At 33.9% G+C, this 24070-nt stretch overlaps 1 protein-coding gene across 14 annotated transcripts in view; it reads left to right on the top strand.

Annotated features, from left to right (window-relative positions):
* Positions 1-24070, top strand: part of MIPOL1 (mirror-image polydactyly 1) — a 341984-nt gene that overhangs the window by 56935 nt on the left and 260979 nt on the right. For 11 of the 14 annotated variants that reach the window (XM_051822776.3, XM_017348269.4, XM_089309335.1 and 8 more), the window contains 3 exons: positions 13117-13348; positions 15624-15759; positions 17078-17183. In XM_051822776.3, the coding sequence (XP_051678736.1) occupies positions 13191-13348; positions 15624-15759; positions 17078-17183 (400 nt within the window). In that variant the 5' untranslated portion in view covers positions 13117-13190. The remainder of the gene's footprint in view (positions 1-13116; positions 13349-15623; positions 15760-17077; positions 17184-24070) is intronic. The other 3 variants (XM_089309338.1, XM_089309337.1, XM_089309336.1) reach the window with 1 other exon arrangement.

Raw genomic sequence — 24070 nt, 5'->3', positions numbered from 1 at the left:
TCTTATTCCCTTCTTTAATTGTTGTTCTCCCAAATTTTCAGATTAATATCAATTCCTAGAAGATTAGAATAGATATGGTTTATTTGGCATTCATTTCCTTGAGCCAACAAGTGATGAGGGAAGTCAATGTGATAGGAAGATAGAACAAAATCTGGTCTTTGAAGTTTCAACTTTTGTACAACTCTAAGATTCGCATTATGGAATGCCAAGTGTTCTGTGTCCTTTTCCAGATTAATGTAAATGTAAATAAATTATAATTTGAAAAAATTCCTATTTTAAATAGATTAGATGATTTTAAGATTTTTATCAAAAACCAGATATCATATAATATAGAGTCACTGAATCCTTTTACCCAATTGTTTTAAAGAGTTTAAAGTTTAAAAAATCTGTAATGATTACAGGCCAGTAAATCTGATTGTTTCCTTTCAGAAACGTTCATTGTCTATATTCTTTAATCAACCAGTGTAGAGTTTAAGGCGAGGACAAGACTGCATAAGTCCAGGTAAAAAGAGCAAAGACAAAAAAAAAAAAAATTCATTAAAAAAAGCAGTCCTGGATCTCTTGAGAGTCTAGTTGGAACTAGCACTGGAGACTTCTGCATTTTTAATAGGCCATTTGCTTTCTAAGATGTTGTGTATTGACCTTTTATTACCTTTTTTTTGTTGTTTTAAAATCTCTGCCTCTCCTTGAAGTCATTTGAAATGAACATGTTATCAGAAAACAAATTTACTTTTCTGAGGCTTTTTTTGGTGTCAAGTATTTCGTGCTTAAAAAAAAAAAGTTTAAAAGTGCTAAATCTAAGAAGGGGTTGATGATGCATAGGTACCTAACAAGGCATTGGTTTCACAGTCACAGTTGATTAATGAAACAGCAGTTCCACCTTTTCCTTTTATGTTTTTGTTTTGGTAAAACAAATGGTGAATTTGAATACAACATACCATTTGCATAGGAAGTTATGTAATGATGCCATATAGCATATAATGATTTCCTAAAACCTTGTATTTAAAGTAACCTGAATTACAATGAGAGATAAACAGAATATTTACCCATCCCTTATGAGCTGCTGCTGATATGTAAATTTATTCTTCTACTTTGCACAAATATACTTTTGAGCTACTGCTTAAACACTTTGAGGTCCTTAGTCAAACAGTTTTAATGATGCCTCCAATATTATGAAAGTGTGACATTTGATGAATGTCTCATATAGTTTTGATATCTGGGCACATGTCAACAAAAAAAATTGAGCATTGGTTTGTCATGCAACACCTAGATAATTTATAATTTTACTGTTTATATCCATCTTGACATTTTTTATCTGCCAAAGGCAGGTTTCATTTGGAATCTTAATCTGAGATTTATTTGGTGGATCTGGAAATCATAGCTAGGGTTCCCACAGGAAATGGTCCATCTACCAACAGATTAAATGGCAGTCCTGCAGTTGTTAGGGGAGCTCTGCATTTAACACACATGCATACTCATTCAGTCAGCACTGTGGAGAAAAATTAAAGTAGTAACCCAGGTTTAGGAACAATGTAGCTAAAAAGTCCCATATTTGCTGAATGACAAAGGGTTATATAGCAGCATTTCATTTTATTATTCGTGCTTGAATTTCTTGTTTGCTTTGTTGAGTCTGCTGACGAATACTAATAAATGCCTGCAACAATCCAGACGAGAGATGCCTGGCAACAAAGCTATGCGGTGGACCTCCCTGATCTTCTCCAGTTCACAACCTGACCTTTTGAAAAATTGGCTGGGCTAAGCTGCAGAATTTGGGTGTAATGGTTATTGTTAACTCCAGCTTTAGGATTTATTAATTTGTGTGATCAAGACTTACCTATACTTCAAAGTTTCAAAAGACCAAACACAATCATCCATCCATTAGAACTAACATTGTGTTTCAGTGATTCTCGCTTAGGATCTGACTGGTGATTCTTCTATTTTGCTTTCTGAATCTAAGGATGTTCTTAAAGAAAATGAAAGACACATATAAAGAAAGTCTATTTTTCTCTCCCTGCACTTATTGGAAAATGTGTTTTTCATAAGTGACTTAGGAAATCTTGAATTCACAGATAATTCATATGTATTCATTCTTAGAGAATAAAAATATATTTTAGTCTATTTTACTTGCAGTTATAGAAATTTAAGACTTCTTTAGCTCATTCATGTTTTTAATTACCTTGTAAAAATTAACCTTATGATGAGATAATTTGAATAAAGCTTAAAAGGTTAAAAATATATCCTAATAGCCATATAGCTCTTATCACTAGGGAAAAAGAATAATAATTATTGTTATATTAGTTAATAAAATTTCAGGATAGTTTTCACAGCCATTTCACTCTAAATAATGTTTTTAATAGAGTGAGAGAAGTGTTACATAACCTTAATTTATATGATATGTTCATAAGTTAGTTAGGTAGCCAAAGCTTCAGGAGATTACACTGTTATACTTTGTTCATTGCCTTTGTGTGATAAAAGATGTTAAAATTGAGAAGTTTAAACATTATGATAAACTTTCACAAATACTTATATAATTTTAAATAATTCTTGCACAGAAATTTGAACTTTCCCACAAAAGAATGATTGTTGATTAATTCATGACTGTTTAAACATGATGAAACAAACATAATCACCACAGTAAATAGTTTTTTAAAAATGAATAACAACATTCCAGTAATTTCTATGAATAGCCAACTAGTAATTTGAAATGTGCTCTATTAGACTGTTGATTTGCTGTATAAAGACAAAATAACCTTACCACTTTTTTTTGACATGTGTGTTTATCTAGATATACAACCATGTGTAGGTACAGAGGATGCAGTTTATTTTGAATGTCTAACCCTATAATGTCCAAATGAATGAGTTATGTGATAATGACACATTTTGTGTCTTCAGATTTTACTTTTATAAAAGCTAATTTTAATTTTCATATCTGGCTTCCACTCCCTAATACATTTTTATTTTCCTTCAATGTATATGCAATACACATTATTAGAACTACATTAGATCGCTTCTCGGCCTTTTGGCTAAGATCAAGTGTAGAACTACATTAGAGGCCGGCGCTGCGGCTCACTAGGCTAATCCTCCACCTAGCGGCACCGGCACACCGGGTTCTAGTTCCGGTTGGGGCGCCGGATTCTGTCCCGGTTGCCCCTCTTCCAGGCCAGCTCTATGCTGTGGCCAGGGAGTGCAGTGGAGGATGGCCCAAGTCCTTGGGCCCTGCACCCCATGGGAGACCAGGATAAGTACCTGGCTCCTGCCATCGGATCAGCGCGGTGTGCCGGCCGCGGCGGCCATTGGAGGGTGAACCAACGGCAAAGGAAGACCTTTCTCTCTGTCTCTCTCTCTCACTGTCCACTCTGCCTGTCAAAAAAAAAAAAAAAAAAAAAAGAATCTGTATGTATGCTCTTCAATATGGTAGCCACTGGCCATATGTGACTTTGAGCACTAAAATGTGACTAGTCTAGACTGAAATACACTGTAAGTATAGTGCAAAAAAAGATACACAATGTCTGAAATTTTATAAAATTACATGTTAATTTATAGTATTTATAGTATTAATATTACTTGTTTCTTATTTTTTATTGAATGTGCTTGCTAAATAATTTAAAATTAGGTAAGTAGAATGTGTGACGTATCATTTAGATAATGCTGATCTACACAATTGAACATATCACTAGCCCTACCCCCCATTTGCCACCAGCGTTTTGTTTGCTTCTTTGCAAGAGTTACTCATGTACTCATGTTGTCTTTCTCCCTAATTCTTTGTTATCTTCCCAGAGACCAAACACTTTGTTATTTGCCTTTACATCTTACACAGCATCTGATAACACTTAATAAGTGTTAAATAAAGTACTCATTTCTAATACTTGTTTGCTGTCCTTAGATCTTTTAGATGATTATCTGAATCAATATTTCCTTTCATTGACACATTTTATTTCAATGAATTAAAGATATAGTATATATGTTTTACGAAGATGAGTATAACAGGGACTTACTGTCTAAAAGGGAAGACAAACATAGATGAGAAGGCTGTAAACTGCAAAGACCACCTCTATATCCATCTTCTTCTATAATGTGTCCACCAACAGTGTGTCAAGTTGGTGATGAGGTTGAAAAGTAGACAAAAGGAAAGAATTCTCCTACAATTTCAATTTTGATGTAGGTAGAGACAACCTAACATATATGTTGGCAAGTTTCTCTAAAGCCTAGATAGAGGATATTAAATATGTATACCAATGAAAATGAAAATATAATTTTATTAATTTAGGGCTGCTGATGCCAAAAAACAAATTTGAAAAATCCTGAGAGAATTAGTGTTCAGCATCCAAATAAGAGCATTGTATTTTTTAAGCCAAAGTATAAAAGGTACCTAATTTTTCTATGACTCTGAAATTAGATTCTTTGAAGGGAAATTGTCAGTGATCTACTTGCTGTGACCCTGATTGTAATTAATATCATGTACCAATATACTAAGTATTCAAATTATATTCTAGAAATGTTATTTAAATTTCATATTTTCTTACTGTGGGTTTCAATTTATAAAAAGTACTATTTTCATTTTATGGGATTCAATTTTGTATTAGAATCTTTCCTTAATATCAGGATTTTAACATCTTAAAGTCCTATTACTTTTATAAAATATTAATGTTATAAATTGATAAGCTTTATTAAGCCATCAAATCATATAGTTTTTATTAAGCCATTATGTATTCATTGCAAATTTGAACTTTCTTTTTTTGCACTTATGTTTCTTGTTTTCTCATAATATTTTATTTATTTTCTGTTTCCACATCTTCCAGTTTTTGGAAACTATTATATATACTAATGTTTCTGAGAGATATTTCTATATAATTGCTTACATTTCCTAGAATAAAAAATTATGTGTGTAAATAACATTTTGGTTGATTAGGATACTGATTTTAGCTACACAACTCTATGTTAGTTATAGATCGTCAAATGTGTTTATGAAACTGAGGAATTTTTAAAATTTGAAGTCCCGAGTAATAATTAGGAAAATAGACATTTTTCTTGATTTTATTCTTAATATTTGAGATAAATTAATTAAAGTTATAAATTTGAATTGAAAGTTTAAATGGGATCATCCTGGGGTCATCCTTGTGGCTCACTGGGTTAAGCTGCCATTTGCAATGCCAACATTGCATATTAGTGTGCCAGTTCCAGTCCCAGCTGCTCTGCTTTGCATTCAGCTTCCTACTAATGTGCCTGAGAAGGCAGAAAATGATGGCCCAAGTGCTTGGGCCCCTGTACCATGTAGGAGACCTGGATGGAGTTCCTGGTTCATGGCTTTGGTTTGTGCCAGACCTGGCTTTTGTGGCCATTTGAGGAGTCAACCAGTAGATGGAAGATACTTTTCTCTCCCCGTCTCTCTCTCTCTCTCTCTGTATCCCTATCTCTCTCCCTCTCTCTTTTTTAAAAAATTCTTATTTATTTGAAAGTCAAAGTTACACAGAGAGAGAAGGAGAGGCAGAGAGAGAGAGAGGTCTTCCATCGGCTGGTTACTCCCCAGTTGGCCACAACAGCTGGATCTGTGCCAGTCCAAAGCCAGGAACCAAGAGCTTCTTCCGGGTCTCCCACGTGGGTGCAGGGGCCCAAGGACTTGGGCCATCTTCCACTTCTTTCCCAGGCCATAGCAGAAAGCTGGATTCTAAGTGGAACAGCCAGGACTCGAACCCGTGCCCATATGGGCTGCCGGCACTGCAGGAGGTAGCTTTATCCACTACACCACAGTGCCAGCCCCATCCTAGCCCTAGCCCTAGCCCTAGCCCTCTCTCCCTCTCCCTCTCCCTGTCCCTCTCTCTCTCCCTCTCCCTCTGGCTCTATATCTTCTCTATCATTCTGGCTTTTAAATAAATAAATCTTAAAAAATGGGATCATCCCAATATGTTGAAATTTTTCTCTTGGAAAGATAAAAGATATTAAAGTAGAGAAACTAGAATTTGAAAAACAGATTTTAAAAATAATGAAAACTAACATTTATTGGGTATGCTGGCACTTTCCAATATATTTAATTTAAACCTTATAACAACTGTTTTAAATACAGTTTTATATTTTTAACTGATAGAGAAATCAGTGAGATGTGAAACAACTTGTTAAAGGTCATACAGAGTTTAAATCCTGTGGTCTGTCTTTAGAACGTGTATGCTGACTATGCTGTAGTAGTTAGACTACTTGGATGGTCTGAGCTTTTCTCTTGTACAAACTCTACTTGTGTTAGGTGGAACCACTATGACAACAAAGAACTTTCTGATGTGCTTTTCCATTATGGTTAGAGAGAAAGCATTTATTATATGCATCTAGTTGAAAAGTTAACCCTATACTCCACTAAAAAATAAGATAGCATTGGTGAGTGAGTGGGTGGATGGAAGGTGGACGATTAGATAGATGGATACATAGATAGACCAACCTACATTTAATTTATATAAGGAATTGATAGAAGTCATTAGAAAGCACTAGTTTATATTGTTTTTCTGATTATTTTGAAATTAACGTTCACTTAAAAAAAACAGTCTTTTACCATTGGGGGAAAATATAATTTGTTTAAAATGTGGGACTACTATAGTAATTCCATTATTACATCAAATTTACATTCTAATAGAAAACGTGATTTTTTTTTTAATATAATGTGATAGACAATACAGAAAAGAGAAGCAGGGGTAGACATTGTAGCTCAGCAGGTTAAGCTGCTTCTTGAGACATCAGTTCCCATATTGGAGTGCCTGATTCCAGTCTTGGCTATTCTGTGTTGCTGATCCAACTTCCTACTAATGTACCTAGGAGGCAGCAGATGATGATCAAGGACTTAGGTTCCTGCCTCTAGAGGGAATTCAGGATGGATTTCTTGATTATTTACTTTGACCTGGTCTAATCCTGACTGTTAAGGGCATTTGGGGAGTGAAGCAGTACATGGAAGATTCTAATTCTCTCTCTCTGCCTTTCAAATAAATAAATATTTAAAACAGAAAAGAAACAAGCAATAAGTAGTTTTTTTGTTCTTTTGCATTTATTCTAAGATGTAAGTAGAAACCTCCTTCCCTTTCCTTCCCCGAAAAGATAGAATTTAAAGAAGTAATGACCTGTTGTGTTAACAAGTGTCAGAGCACATTAGCAAGTTGCTGGTTTGTTTAAGATTAACGTCTATCTAGTAGCACCTTCATCTGAAGAGACAAGAGAGCAACTTATTTGAATGCATTTGCCCATCTGCTCATTGTTCTTCTATCTCCCTTTCTCTCTGGACACTGGAATGTTGATATTCTGAGTAACTCAGTAGGATCTCTAGAGACCATTCTAGCTCAACCACTTTAAAGAAACAGCTTTGTGAACCGTATTGAACACCCCCCCCCACACACACACACACAAGGGACCATCAAATGCATTTACACAGATACCAGTTGTCACAAACTATTTAGAAAGCTAGGCAGAACAAAATTTCCCAAAATTCCTATTTGGTTTTTGTTACCTCCTCACTTCTGTATAGTAGTAGTGAAATAATAGTTGTTTTGGGGCATGAGGCATGATTCCTTGAGAAGCATTAATTTACTGAGTCTATTATACATTAATTATATAGTAACTAAAGTATAATTGGTAAATTGAATTCAAAAGGAATATCAAAATTTTCTTTTCTAGGATAGGAAATGGTATCACAATGCTTTTGATTTTTCTAGACTGAGGAATGAAGGATTAACAACAATAGTAGCATTGAAATAGTTGCACAATCATTTTACATGGCCACGGTAGAATTAATAATAGCAAAATTTGGAAAATACATTTGGTTTAATATATTTTGGCAGATTCTTATGTTCAAATAAAAGTGTGCCCACCAAAGAGCAAATAATGGTTAGTAGCCATGAAGTTTTTCTCATTTAACTCTGAAAAACGTTAAGTCAGACTTCATAGACTTATGGATTATGAAGAGGAGATTGATAATTTATTCTCTAAGTCCATATGGAGAAATGAGTTTAAATAGTATTAATTCAGCTAGTCATAATGATAGAACTACAATGACATTGATTAAACACTGAAGTGGATTACTAAAGAGAGTTTCCATTTCAAAGCATAAGAGAGAGAAAGAGAAGAATCAATAGAATGGCTTTAGTTTTAAGTTTTCATCTACCTAGAGATAAGATTTTTAATCAGAAGTGAATATCCATCTTTCTGCTTAACATTGATCTCTTAAATTGACTTCTGAGCAAAAGAGTCTTATAACCACTTTTTGTGGAATTTTATTGACTTGGGTGTTTATGTTTTTATATGTGATTCTTAAGTGACAGGGTAATATAAATAGGCTCAGCTAAAGTCTTTCATAGCTTTATTCCATTATCACTTCATAAAGATCTTTCACTGCACTGGAGAGTTTTGGGAAAATTAAAGACAATTTAGCTATCATCTTTTGTTTGGAGAAGATACTAATTCAGAAATTGTATTTAAATTGAGCCTTGAATAAGGTTAAGAAAATTTGGCAAAATACAAGATAAAAGAGCAGTATCTTAAAATTTGTTTTGAAAGGGGCTGGTAGGGTGGTGCAGTAGGTTAGGTCATAGCTTGTGACACCGGCATCCTATATTCAAGTACTAGCCAGTTGGAGTCCTGGCCATTCCATTTCTGATCCAGTTTCTTGCTAATATGCCTTAGAAGGCTGCAAAAGGATGGCCCAAGTACTTGGGCCCCTAGCACCCATGTGGGAAACTTCAAGCTAGCCTAGAGTGGCTGTTGCTGCCACTTTTGGAGTAAACCAGTAGGTGAGAAATCTCCCTCTCCCTCTTCTCCTTGTCCCACTCCTGCTCCTGCTCTCAGTCTTTTTCCTCCTTCTCTGTTTCCTACTTTTCAAATAAATAAATAATAAAAAAATTGTCTTGAAAAATCAAAGTGCATCATGCCTATGACTTGTTCTCAAATGTTTCAGAAAAAATTTACGTGATAATGGATAATGAATAAAAAATGTGGTAAGCTGTTAATACTTGGAGAATCTATATTAAGAGTATAAAGGGGGGCTGGTGCCTTGGCTCACTTGGTTAATCCTCTGCCGGCAGCGCCGGCATCCCATGTGGGTTCTGGTCCTGGTTGCTCCTCTTCCAGTCCAGCTCTCTGCTGTGGCCCAGGAGGGCAGTGGAGGATGGCCCAAGTACTTGGACTCCTGCACCCACATGGGAGACCAGGAAGAAGCACCTGGCTCCTGGCTTCGGATCAGCGTATCTCCGGCTGTGGCAGCCATTTTGAGGGTGAACCAATGGAAGGAAGACCTTTCTCTCTGTCTCTCTCTCTCACTGTCTAACTCTATCTGTCAAAAGAAAAAAAAAAGAGTGTATAGGAATTCTTTGTACTGTTTTTTTTTTCAACTTTTCAATAAAACAACTTATTTCAAAATAAAAAAGTAAAAAGAAATGACATCTACCATCAGTTTTTGTTCACTTTTTCGTGGTCTCTGGCTTCCTTAACATGTTTCTGTAGTCATTGAATTCTTTGACATTTGGCACTCATTTCTCCTCTCCATTTCTTGTATTTCTGGATGACTTCAGTGTTTTCAGCAGTGGCACTTCCAGCACCTGATTGCTCCTCTCCAAGTACCTTCACATCAATCTGTTTCATCAACCCATTTCCAGGCAAACTACATCTTACACTTTGTCCTTACCTGATACTTATTGCAGAAAATGGCATTCATTTACAGGAGTGTCTTTCATTTCAATACAAGAGTTATACACTAGGGTTATAGAGATCATGTACATGTAAAATGCCACACATAGTAATGTTCAAATGGAATACTACAGTTTCATACTGACTTCACACACATTCTTTATTTTTCCTAAAGCTGTTCATTCACTGTAACCATTCCTGTTGTTCTTATTCTCTTCTTATTCTCAGAGTCTGTCAGCATTTTTTTTTAAAGAATTATTTTGTTTATTTGAAAGAATTACAGAGAGAGGTAGATCCAGAGAGAGAGAGGTCTTCCATTCCTCTGGTTCACTCCCCAAATGACTGCAACGGCCAGAACTGAGCCCCGAAGCCAAGAGCCAGAGCTTCCTCTAGGTCTCCCATGCAGCTGTAGGGGCCCAAGGACTTAAGCCATCTTCTGCTACTTTCCCAGGCCATAGCAGAGAGCTGGATCCGAAGAGGAGCAGCCAGGACAGAAACCAGCACCCATATGGGATGCTAGCGCTGCAGGCTGGGGCTTTAACCCACTGCGACTCAGCGCTGGCCCCATCACCATTTTGTTTACTTCACTTAACTCTAACCCTTTGGAAGTTTTATTACTTTGCATATTCCCTTTCTCTGTGGGAGCAAAAAATGTGAACATCTGACTATGTGTGGCATTTTACATGTACGTGATCTCTATAACCCTAGTATAGTCCTTACTGCATTATATTCAAGTCATTGAATCAGTTTGCAGTAATCACTGTACTGTTGAGTCCTTAAGGGGAATATCTGTTGCTTGCTTATCTTTGTTTCCCTAGTACCTATCACAGGATAAATCACACTGTAGGTTTTCCATGAGTTATCATTAAAATATTGAATAAATTTGATAGAAGAGTTAAACTTTTGATACGAAATAATTAAATATTGGTAGAGGATAATGTAGTATTACTGAGAAGGACTGCATTGAGAACCTTCAGAAGATTTTATTTTGTTTTATTTTATTTTTATTTTTATTTTTATTTGAAAGGTAGAGTTATAGACAAAGAGAAAGGTCTTCATTCTGTTGGTTTACTCCCCAAATGGCTGCCATGGCCGGCGCTGTGCCAATCATAAGCCAAGAGCCAGGTTCCTCTTCCTGGTCTCCCATGTGGATGCAGAGACCCAAGCACTTAGGCCATCCTCCACTGCCCTCCTGGGCCACAGCAGAGAGCTGGACAGGAAGAGGAGCAACCTGGATTAGAACCCGGCGCCCATATGGGATGCTGGTGCCACTGGTGGAGGATTAACCAAGTGAGCCACAGTACTGGCCCAAGAAGATTTTAACTCTAATTTGCTAAAATTATACTTGTCAAAATAGTTTTTTTAAAAAAAGTCAGGAAAATTTTATGAATCAGCCTTTTTTAATATAAGGTGAAATTATATTCTCAGTAGAGAATATGCAGAATGTGATTTATAAAAGTCTTTAAATGTCTGATGAACAGTTCAGAATAAAGCCCTAAAAGATTTTTCTACTGATGGCTGGTGTTGTGGCACAATGGGTGAATGTGTTGCTTGGATGCCTGTATCTAGTATCAGAGTGCTTCATGTGAGGCCATGCTACTCTAGCTTTTCATTCGGCACTCTGCTCATGCATTTGGAAGGCAGTGCATGATGGTGCATGTATTTGGGTCCCTGCTACCCCTGTCAGAGACTTGGATGGAGATCTTGGCTCCTGGTTTCAGCAATGCCTAGTTTTGGCTATTACAGGTATTTGGGGAATGAGTTAGCAAAAGGAGGATCTTCTGTTTCTCTGTCTCTCTCTCTTGTTTCACTCTTGTCACTCTGCCTTATAAATAACAAATAATTATTTTAAAAAAAGCTTTTACTGATGAATAAAATTAGAGATACCCAAAGACAGAGCCTAATCACACAGTACAGGTTCTTTAAAAATACTTTAAAATTAAGAGTTTAAAATTTTAGAATTTGCTTTTTGAAAAGTTCAAGGGCCGTCCCTGTGGTCCAGTGGACTAAAGCCCCAGCCTGAAGTGCTGGCATTCCATGTGAGCCCCAGCTGTTCCGCTTCCTATCCAGCTCACTGCTATGGCCTGGAAAAGCAGTGGAGGATGGCCCAACTCCCTGGGCCCCTGCACCCACATAGGAGACCCAGAGGAGGCTTCTGGCTCCTGGCTTCGGATTATCTCAGCTCTGGCCATTGCGGTCGTTTGGGGAGTGAACTAGCAGAATGGAGGACCTCTCTCTCTCTCTCTCTCTGTCTCTCTCTGGCTCTACCTCTCTCTAACTCTTTCAAATAAAAAAATTAAAATAAAATAATTCTTTAAAAAAAACTTCAAGATTATTTCTGCTAGAAATAATGAAATGATAATTGCAATCACCATTTGTGCTGTTGATCTAATGTACTAGTAAAAAAGTTATGTGTGCATGTATGATTTTTCTCCCAGAAACCATACTATGCTTTGAAATGTGCACTACTCCTTTGAAACAGATTATATTTACTAGTGGTAACTTAAAAATAAGTTGTGTGATATATCCAGATATTATTCTCTAATTTGAGAGTACTTCACCAATGATGTGTAAATAAAAGTATGAGGAGCTTTTTTCCTTGGCACAATTTTTTTTATATCCATGCATGATTTTTTCAGAATTTGTATTTTCTGTGTATTGTGGAAAAACTTTTGCATGAAAATGAGCTCATACTTTTAATTCCATTTTTCATGAATTTTTTGCAGTATACTCGTGCATGGTACATACCTGATAAAATGAGGGTTAGAAATAATTATTATATTCTATACATTTTCATGTTGTGATGCTTAGAAAAATAGCAGCTAATGTTTATTAATGTGTCAGGTCCTAGACCAAGTACTTCGCATGTATTAGTTGAGTCCTCACAACAACTCAGTGAAATAGATGACGTTATAGTTCCCTTTTATGAACAAGAAACTGAAGCATGGAAAGGTTAAGTAACCAGCCCAAAGCTATGCATTTGGTAGAGCTGAAGTTCTAACCCACGCAGTCATAACCACCATTCCATGTACATTATCATTTTCCTATGACCCTTAACTTACTGTATCTAGAAAACAGTACATCTCTCAACCAGTGGTTTTCAATCTTAAATGTATACTGAAATCATCTATAGTGAGCTTAAAATATAAAGATTGGGTCCTAATCCCAGAGATTCTGATTTTATTAAAATAGGGTGTGGTATGGGTTTAAGATATTTTTGACTCCTTACATTATTCCAATGTGCAACATTGTCAGTTACAATCATAAGTGTCTATTGACTTTGGAAATAGGAATATTGATGGCAACAACCACTCTGTACATGCTTATCCAATTATAGTAGGAGTAAGATTGGTAAGTGTATATTTAAAGTTTTAGGACTATTCAGAAAAAACTATTCATTACTATTCATTTGTATTTAATAAGCAGCTATGGTGTCTCATATATCATGTTATGTTTGTTTAAATACAGATATAGCCCACATTTATCCTGAGCAAGAAACTGCAGGGAGAAATAAAAGTGCACAGTCAGATGAGCAACTGACTATGAATTCCAAGGGAAGCATGCATCAGAAATCCAATGAATTCATAAATGAAGTCCCATACGAGGACACGAAACTGCTAGGGCAGAGTTCAAGGAATTTTCAGATCATCAGTCCTTATCCAGATGATGCGACAGCTTACTGCACTACTGAAAAATGCAAGTGAGTGCTAGCAGCCTGAGATTTAGAAACAGAATTGGGAGAACTTTCTCTTCCTCCCTACCTCCTTCCCTTCCTTTCTTTCTCTGTTTCTTTCTGGTGTGGATTAAATTTGACATGTCATTAACTGACTAGAAGTTGGGATCTTTCCTAGCACTATTTCCATAATAATGATATACTGTGCCTAGTTAGCTAAGTGAAAAAGCACAAGGTGAGTATGAAGGAAAGTGATGAGATTTTATACTTTGTTCAGTATTTCTTTGATATTACATTATAGATGTAGAAATGACTGTTCAGTTAATATAAAAGTATTGTTGCTCAGGAGAGAAAAACTAGCAGCTCCAGGATAAATTAAACCCCAAAATGTGTTTTGGTTTGGGTTACTACTGTTTTTCATTTAAGTGAATTTTAATACTTTTAGAAGAGTCTTGTTCTCTACCATATGCATTTCCTTATTACTTTACATTCTGTATTTTTTCCATTCACCTTGCCTACCTATCTCATGAAGGGATTTGGACTTTGTGATTAATGTACTTTGATAGCCATGGGCTATGAAAATATTATGTTTTTAAATTTCAGTGATTAATTTTCATTCTAGACAAAATATTTTCTGGAATAATTTCTGACAGTTTTGCATATAAACTGCTATTTCTATGTGCTTATAGATTATTTAGTAGATGTATTAATGAATACTAATATAATGCTATAATATTTTGGTTTGTTCCTCTCCCTCAGCAATCAGTTAGATTCTTGCTGCTCCTCTGCACGCGGAGGAGCCGCACCGGACCGGACGCTTGTTGTTCCCTTTTTTTTACAAGTCCTTTCTATAGTAAAGTAAGAATAAGTAAACAGCAAACTCCCAAAGCAAGAATGAGTAGAGAGAAATGAGAAAGAACGAAGTAACGAACTTCCCCGCGAACTCTCCAACGCACTCTCCAACCAACCCACACCACCATGCCGTCTCTCTCCTCCTATATAGTCCTCTCCACCAATCCGTGCTCTGCTACCCACACGCCGAGCGCGCCACTCTCCTCCAATCAGGAGCGGCTCTTGCAGCTTGTCAAGTTGGTGAGAGGCAGCTGGGTAGAAGCTGTATGCTCCTCTCCCACCGCCACATTGTGGGAGAGCAGATGCATAGAATAAGTCTTAATTCCAGTAACAGTATAGTCCGAGTTGCTCCCCACAGATTTTTACAGAGGTTCAGATTGGAGTACATTTGTGGTGGGGGAGAGGGCAGATAAAGGTAGAGATAAGTGAAAAAGAGATAAACATCTTTATAACCACATGGGGAAAATAAATAGTAGAACTTGGGCTAAACCTGAATTATGAGACTTATAATATGTTGACAACATGGAATATATAAGGTGAGTAGAGTTGTACTAATTGTCAGAGACCTCAATGCTTTCAAAAAATAGCCTATGTCTTTTCCCTTCCTTTCCTTATTAACACTTCCTTACAAGGTGATATTATTCTCAATAGATAAAACGTAAAAAAATTTTGTTTTAACTTACCCTTAAATATTACATGAATAGCTTTTCATTTTTAATGTTTTTGATTTAAAAATGAAAATATATTCTTTCAAAAAATTCTTTAAAATTATCTGATTATTACTCCCATTTTTAGAAAAGTGAGTAATGTATCTAGAACCCCAAACAACAGTATAAAACCTGAATTGTTTCTATAAGATTTACCTATTTATTATGAAAGAGTTATAGAAAGAGGAAGAGACAGAGAAATACTTTCTATCTCCTGGTTCCCTCCCCAAGTGGCTGCAACACCAGGCCTGGGCCAGGCTAAGTCAGGAGCATCTTCTGAATTTCCACCCGTGGGTGGACAAGCCCAGGTACTTGGACCATCTTCTGCTACATTCTCAGGCAATTAGTAGGGAGCTGGTTCAGAGTGGGAAAGCCAGGTCTCCAACTGGTACCCATATGGAATGCTGGTGTCACAGGTGGTGGCTTTCCCTGCTGAGTCACAACGGTGGCTTCTAATGCCTGAATACTTTAAGTATACTTAACCATGAATCTGTCAGACATCACTAAATACTTTCTTTAAATTTAACTCTCTCAGTTGATAAATTGGCATTTTTCTGTGAAATTGATATATTTATTCTCTTTAATCAATCATATTTTCTCCATAGTACATATAAAGAGAAATTTAAGATCTGATATCTTTTCATATTTGTTGTTAAAATTAAATGTTGCTATTTGAAATATAAAATTTATAGATATTGTATAGTAGAAATCCTATGTATATATTGTTCATTTTTTTATTACAGCATTACAGAACACAAAAATGATGACTTGCATTATGGATATATGATTCCTTGTCAAGTTACTTCAGATGTAAATAAAGAAAAGACAATAGCATTTCTTCTCAAAGAATTGGATATTCTCAGAACAAGCAATAAAAAGGTATAATATAGAAAGTCTGATAGTTATACAGTATACTTTGAGCTGTTGACCTTCTAAATTTTCTTTGTTGCCTGTCATAATTCAGTTTTGTTGGGTCTTGCAATCAACAGCAGCTTTCTGTTGTTGCTGTCCTTTGCTGTCTGGGCATAATTAAGGGACTGGCTATGAAAATTAATTATTTTGGTTCCTGCCTTGCTAGTCAGTGATATCACTTCCTTTTTATTAAGCTTTCATTGCCTTATGTAGGTACCTAAAAAAATAGATTTGTTTGAATTTTACTATCGTAAAACTTTTTTCTTCAGCACTGTGGAGAATGAGAAACATGCCCTCCTTTCATGTTACTATCTTCACTTTTCTTCTTTCTTTATTAGTATCAGTGCCCTGTATTTCACCTCAGTGATATATGTAATTAAACACTAAAGTAGCAAATCTTAGCCAATGTTGTCATTTACCTTGTGTTATCTTGTTGCAGTTTATCCATTCCAATTTGTCATGTCATGTTTTACCTTCTTTTATGAATTTTATTCTAGTTACAGTCCTGTGAGCATTAAATATAAATAGTGTTCTTAAATAATGTTCATTTTATTTGTCTTCTTTTTTTTTAACCTGTGCTTATTTTTCTGTTTTTAATATTCTTGTTATTTGACTGAATCACATTGTTGATGCCTGATGTTAAGAATGTTGATCATGTCTGAAGGAAAACAGCACAATGATAAAAGCCTAGGGAGGAATTAAAAAAAAAAAAAAAACATTTGGAAGGATTCCCTATGAGAGGATGAGATATTTCTATACTTTCATTTAGCAGTTATTTATTACATGCCAATTATGAATCAGATGCCAGTGCCAATCAAAATGGAATGTGATGGGATAGCATTCTCAGAGGGAGATTTGTGTCTGATATTAAGATTATTATGTTAATTAATTTTGTTTTAAAATATTGGAATTACTAAGAGAAGCTAGAAAGCTGTGCTGTCCATTTTATTGAAAGTCCCTTCCAAATCTCTTGCTTTAAGACAAAAGAATAAATGAGATTGCTTTTGTGATAGTTTTAATAATATTGTTGTTTGTAATTTTATTTGCTTAAACATTCTTATCATTCACACATATTTTAGAATGTCTTGTAGTTTTTATACTTTTAACAGTTAATTAGTGACTTATAAAATATAATACTTTTTATATTTTTCTAGATTATCTACTTAAGCAATTTAATATAATATTATATTAAGGTTTAGGAAAAAAATCTTACTTTGAAATTAATTATATTTCTGCAAGACCTTTGTCTGGTAAGAATCTGCATTTTTTGTTCAATATATTTTAGCTTCAAGAAAAGCTGACTAAAGAAGATAAAGAACAGAGAAAACTAAAGCTTAAGCTTGAACTCCGAGAGAAAGCAACAGAAGCTAAAATTGCTGAAAAGACAGCAGGTATGGTAGCTGAGTGTTAACATAGGGCCTTAAGAATTACACGTAGGGTTATTCTGTGTGTCTTGGTGGATACTAGCATAGTGGCTTATTTGCCAAGGGAGGGGAAGCTCCGTCTTTTTTTTTTTTTTTTTTTTTTGGCTTCTTAGAAAATAGGTGGCTTTAACATCCTGGTACTGGTATTAGTGAGAGCTTTACCTGTATTCATACTGATTTGGGCATTAAATGCATTGTTAACACCATGTCAATCCAATCACAAAAAGGTTGTTTGTTTTGTTGGAAGGGCCTGAACAAACAAGGAGAAATAATGATTACCAGTGCTTCTACCTTTCAACCAGCAGTTCAAATACCACTTATTGTTTTAGCTCTTTGAGAGAAAATACTTCTCTTTTGTATGAGGATAGTCATATATTCATTGCCAATGGAAACCTTCATTTGATTCTAAAATCTGTTTAAGTAATTAAGAAGTTTACATCTGATGATGTAAATAACAATAGAGGCAATGTTTTCCCTGAGACTAAAGCTAAAGGTTGCCAAGATTTTCAATGACTGCCTATATTTTGGAGTTTATTTTTACTCACAGGTCTTTGCAAGGGGAAAAATGTTAAACATATCTGTGATATGTTGCACATCAGATGATATGCAGGAGTCTATGATCTCCATCTTTGTATGCTGCTGTGACTGTGACTTTCATAATATTTAGTGTGTCAAGGAAAGAAATTTCATAAGATAATAGGCATTAGTATTAGGAGACATTTTAGAGATCACATTTTTATATCAATTGGAAAGAGTATAAGAAGCAGTTGTATTTTATGATTGAATCTGAGGCTGTAATCATGCTTACAAGCCAGTTAAACTATCATATACTTACATATGAAAGAATTCTTAGCTTTTAGGTCAGAGATATGATTAACTAGTTTTGTCTGTCTTCAAAATACTATTGTGGCATATAAAGCTAAACATCACTATGAAATTTTAGCCAAGATGGCCTTAAATAAATACTTCAAAGGAATATCAGATGGTTGCCTTTCTATTAATGTCAAACTACCATGAAGTTTTTGGTTTGTTTTTGGTGGAGAAATGTGAGAGTGATAGATTATTTTTTAATGAGATGTTAAAAATGAATCAGTAAAATATAAATTTAGAACAATTTGAAAGTTCCTTAGCTTTCTATAATCAAATATATGTAGTAATTGCTAGTACAGTATTACAAGAAATACATTTGTTTTGAGGTATTTTCATAATAATTTAACTCTTCCTGTGTCTCACTTAAGAAATTTAATAAGATTTGTGTTATCCTAACTTCTTGAGAATCTTTTTTTTTTTTAATTTATTTATTTATTAAGGCAGAATTACAAAGAGGCAGAGAAAGAGAGAGAGAGAGAAGTCTTCCATCCACTGGTTCACTTGCCAAATGGCAGCAACAACCAGAGCTGGGCCAATCCGAAGCCAGGAGCCAGGACCTTGTTCTGGGTCTCCTATGCAGGTGCAGGGGTCCAAGGGTTTGGGCCATTTTCTGCTGCTTTCCCAGACCATAGCAGAAGCTGGATCAGAACTAGAGTGGCCGGGACTCAAGCTGCTGCCCATGTGTGATTCTGGCACTGAGGTGGTGGCTTTACCTGCTACACCACAACACCGGCTCCCTCCTCCCCCTTTCCTTTTAAAGTAATTAATTTATTTGAATGAGAATCTTGAACTAATATATCTGCATGGCCCATCTATCCCTTGAAGGGGGACACTCATTAAGCAATAAAATGTGTTCTTTTTTTTAAGATTTATTTTATTTATTTGAAAGGCAGAGTTACTGAGAGGTATAGAGAGAGAGAGAAAGAGGTCTTCCATCCACCGATTTACTCCCGAAATGGCCACAACAAGGGGCCAAATCCTTGGCCCTGGCACCCCCATGGGAGACCCAGAAGAAGCTCCTGGCTTCTGGCTTAGGATAGTTGCATTGCGGTCAACTGGGGCATGAACCAGTGAATAGAAGACATCTTTGCCTCTCCTTCTCTCTCTGTGTAGCTCTGACTTTCAAATAAATAAATAAATCTTAAAAAAAAATTAGTATCAGATAGATTCTCTGGAACAAAACAATGTAACTAAAAGAGATTTATCAAATAGAATAAAAAATGTATGTCTATGTATTTTAAAAATAAATAATAGTATGAAATACTCCAAGGAAATTGTAGATATATCCTTAGTAAATAAAATAAAAAGACATATATAATGATACTATAATACTAATGAAAGACATAAATAATGATACTATAATACTAATAAAATGTTAGTTATTATAGCAAAAGAATTTAAAGTGATCCAACAATAAAGGAACTATTAAATTTTGGTGCATGTATATTATAAAATGTTGTTCAGTACCTAAATACTATTTCTGAAGTATATTTGAAGATATAAAAAAAACTTCACAATTGAACGTTAAGTGAAAAAGGAAAGCTATATTTATATTCTAATTTTATTTTAAAAACTTTATACATATATAAAAATGAGAGACAAATTTTGGTAGTTTTTATGCAGAGATATTTTTGCCTTTTTCAGATTTTCTACAGTGAATGTGTATTATATTTAGTATTAGGAAAAGTAAACATTACTTTTAAAAGAAGTGACTTTAAAAATTACTTGCACTCTAATCTTAAAATAATTCCTATTATAGGTTTGAGACGTAAGGACCTTATAAACCAAAGTTTTATAAAAACTGTATAATAGCTGTGATCCAGTCATTGCCATTTTACCCATGCCATTTTTCTAGTATTTCAGATTTCTGTGGTATTTATGTTTATATCTTTTATATGTGTTTTTTTTAATTACATATATGTTAGTGTGTCTTTTCTTGTAGCTGCCTGTATGATTTATAAGAATAAGAATCTGGTACAGTCAAAACTATATGAAACAGAATGTGCCCAGTTCTCTGTGGGCAGTGCGAAGCAACTGGGAAAACCAAAAGCCTTGGAGTGAGATTGACCTAGTTTCATTCACAGCTTTGATGCTTAATATTGACCGTATACCTTTGGGAAGTCACTTAGCATCTCTAGGCTTACTTTCTCCCATGTAAAATGTGAATGTTAACTAATTTACTAGGTTAGTTTTAGGACTGCAGATAACATATAAAAGCACCTAGTGTATAACTAGTATTCAGTAAGCTGTATCTAATATTATTTTATTACATTACCTTTATGAAATTCCTAAACCATTGATAATGATAATTGCCAGAAGTCATAAAAAGATACTTTATTGTTTAGCTTTTAATTAAAATGATGATTTACTATTGATAGACTTTAAAAGGGAAATGAGTAAAAATGTCTAAAAATTTTGGAAACAAATGATTGGGTTTATTATAAGGAAAATTACTATATTACTGTACTTTGTAGTACTAACACATTTTACTAAAATGTACGTCCAAAATAAAAGAAATGGCATACAAAGAATTTAGGTTTTAATGCAGTGAGTACCAGTGATAAACCTTCATGTAGACTGTTCCTTAGCTTCAAGTCTGTTGCCTTTGTTTCTCTCTTGGTTTTTGAATCATGTGAATACCATCATTCTAGTGTGATCTTCTAAGTGTGTGAAACTCTGTGTCCTGGAAAGAAGCTCTTATGTCCTCTGTCATGGCAGAATCTCAGGTGTTCAACCCTTTAACCTTCCCCCACTTTCTGATATCATTATCCTCTTCATCATCATCACCATCATCAATACTGCTTATTAGGCACTTAAATGTCTGATGGTAACAGTGTTAAATTCTTTACAAATCAAGTAAATAGTTATGAAGTACCTGTTATGTAAGTACTGAATATACAGCAATAAAAAAGGCAAATTTGAGATTTCAAACATTTCTTTTTCATGTGGACCCTTCTTAACCATAATATATTGTATATGTATAGGTAGTGGCTAAAGGCTGACTTTGTATTCAAGCTTCTGTTCTCCTCTTTGTCCATGTGTAATGATAGCCTCATTAAGCCTTCATTAAAACATAGTATAAGTTACTGTGATGTTTAGCTGGGATAATGTCTATGAAATGCTTAACCCGTAGAAGCCATTCAATAAATGGTAAGTATGATAAGATGAGAATGTTGCTGCCATCTTGTTTTCTTAAGATTTGATTAGCTATATAAATAATTACCCCAGAGTTATTTATGTGTGGGTTAGTTTCACAAGAAATTATTATTTCTTTTTTAAAAATAGTTTATGAAGCTCTTAAATTATTTCATTTGATCCCCATGTTCTTGAGTTTTCCTTATTTTGGGTATTTATCTTCCTTATACAGTTTGAAAATCTGAAAATTAAAAAAGCTACAGCAACAAAATAAAGGAAAATGTATGATAAGTGGTTCTTACTTAGTTTGGGGAAAAGCTAAAATGACAAACTCATTGTCCATACATTAACATTAGGAAAAATATTGTTAACGTTTAAGACTTTTCACTGTGATTTGACTCACTACATTATATGAAAATTTTCAGTATGTTGGTTTTCAAATATTAATATTTTAGAGAAGCACATCAGAAACATTAAATCTTTGTCCTTTACATTAGTGTGTATTTCTTCTCACCTAAAAATAAGTGATTAAATGATACATATTTCAAAATTTAGTTAGTTAAATGGGTTTAAAGTAAGAGGTAGTATTTCATGGTCTGATATGCATCTATTAATTTGCTCTTATGTCAGTGATATAGTGTATTTTTAAAAATACTTTGTTTAATTTAACCTTTCATTTTTACTAAGTAGTATCAGTGGGCATTGTCTAGTATTTATTCTCTCTTTAATTTGTATTATTCTATTCCATTTATACTACACAGATCATATTTAAATTTTATATAAGAATATTTATTTAAAATAATTTCTTATAAGTTATTTCCATATTATTCAAAATATTTATATTTCTTTAACAGCTAATTGTTATATTTCTTAAAAGCTCTATTTAGAGCCTGTGCTTTCTATGTTAGTAATTTTTCTTTCTTGCATGTCATCCATTAAAGATTAGCTGTGGAAGGTTGGAGCATGGAGAGATTATGAATGACAGAACAACTCCTGTAGAATAATAATCAGTTTTTGGTATTTAATGCTGTTTGACTTTTGCAGACACATTTCTTATTAACCTTTGGTACAAAGAGAAATCCAGGTTCCTGATATCTCATGGAGAAGATGAATTTGAGATCCTCTTCCAATTAAACTGAAATAAAGCCAATATTGGGTTTTAGCCAGAAGAACTCCTTAGTTTCTAAGTCTTCTGTTTATATCTCTATCTATCTGTCTTGCTACATTTTAACATATAATTCAGTAGTTACATAATTTGCTTTGTTCATACAGACAATGCAAGCATGTAATCTGCTTTTTATCTTTAAAAAGATTGCTTTTTATGAACTGAAATTGACTGATATTTTGTAAATTAAAAAAATTGTCAATCCCTCCTTAATATAGAGAATGTTAAATTGTTTTTTGTAGGGAGGAAAGGAGCTTAAATGTAATTGTGGAGAGGATTAGAATGTAGAATCCCTGAAAGTTACAATTTAAGTTTTTCTATTCAGGTTAAACTGTAAATATTAAAAATACAATACAGATATATAATCTACCATTATATCAGATGTATCAAGATACCACAAATAATTGACAGAGAAAAGTAAGTATTGTATAATAGAAAATGTTTGCATTGCTATTTTATAAAAAGATTATATGTTACTATGAGATATATCTCTGATAGTATTGAATATTTGTTGAAAAAGAACAAGAGTTATTTCTTTATATCGGAAGAATATAAGCTTCTAGAATATAAGCTTCTAAATAGTTAATAGGCAATAATAAAATTGGATAGCCTTTTATCTGATAATTTTTACATATAAATTATATATGCCCTTTAATCTTTATATTATATATATGAATTATAGTGAAGCATTAAATTTTTTTGCATCTGGAAGAAAAAAGAATTTCAAGAATATGACCACTAATTTCAGATACAAGCAAAATGTCTCATCTCTCTAAAATATATCAGGTAGAAATTTTGACTGCTAAAATATTGATTATATTACTGTCTTGTCTACAGAGCTTTATGGATATGAGTTTGTATGAATTTCAACATATTCCAGGTAAAATGATACCTAGGGATGGAGTATAGGCAGTTTTGTATCTTCTACCTAGAGAATAGAAACTAAAATAAGTGTGTGTAGACAAAGAACCTATTATGTGTAGCAATTTTCAATAATTGGAAATATTTTATTAGATATGGCTTCTGGCAGAATTTAGTATCATATCAAACATTTGAAAATTGAGAATATATGTAATGAAGTTATTTAAAACATAAAAATAACAAAACTTCAGATTGTGATCTAAAGACTTTTTCACATGTTTGGCTAATGATTCTAAAGGGAAATTATACTCCAAAAAGTTTAGGTAGAAGTTATATTTCACAGAATTTTCATATTGGTATCTATTAAAATTAGATGCAGATTGAGTAGTAAATAAGTAAAATATTTTCAGAATTATATTTCAATAGTATACAAAATTATTTATACTGATTTTACTATATGAGGACTAAACTTATCTCTTTCACATTTAACAAGGTAGCTTCAGTATTAATATTTTATGTAAACATTAAACATAATTTTCAGTTTTCATATGATCTTTAGCTATTTATAATAATGCATTATTTAATAATTGAAGGTTTTGTAAAAAATAAAAAGGTTCTTATTTTACTTACCTTAGTATTCTGTATAGTTCCCCAGTTCTTAAAAATGTCCATGCTGCTTCTGTTTATAAATTTATAAAAATTTTACAGAAGAAAGTTTGATGACATATATAGTGTTTGAAATTTTATTTATTCAGTTTTATTTGAAAGGCAAAGAGAGAGAGAGACAGGGATGGACAGAGATCTTTAATCCACTGGTTTACTT

The sequence above is a fragment of the Oryctolagus cuniculus genome, chromosome 12 (assembly GCF_051225735.1).
Source record: "Oryctolagus cuniculus isolate XC-2025 breed Fujian yellow rabbit chromosome 12, ASM5122573v1, whole genome shotgun sequence".
Taxonomy (NCBI): Eukaryota; Metazoa; Chordata; class Mammalia; order Lagomorpha; family Leporidae; genus Oryctolagus; species Oryctolagus cuniculus.
Note: the sequence above shows the minus strand (reverse complement) of the source record. Positions and strands in the feature narration are given on the sequence as shown.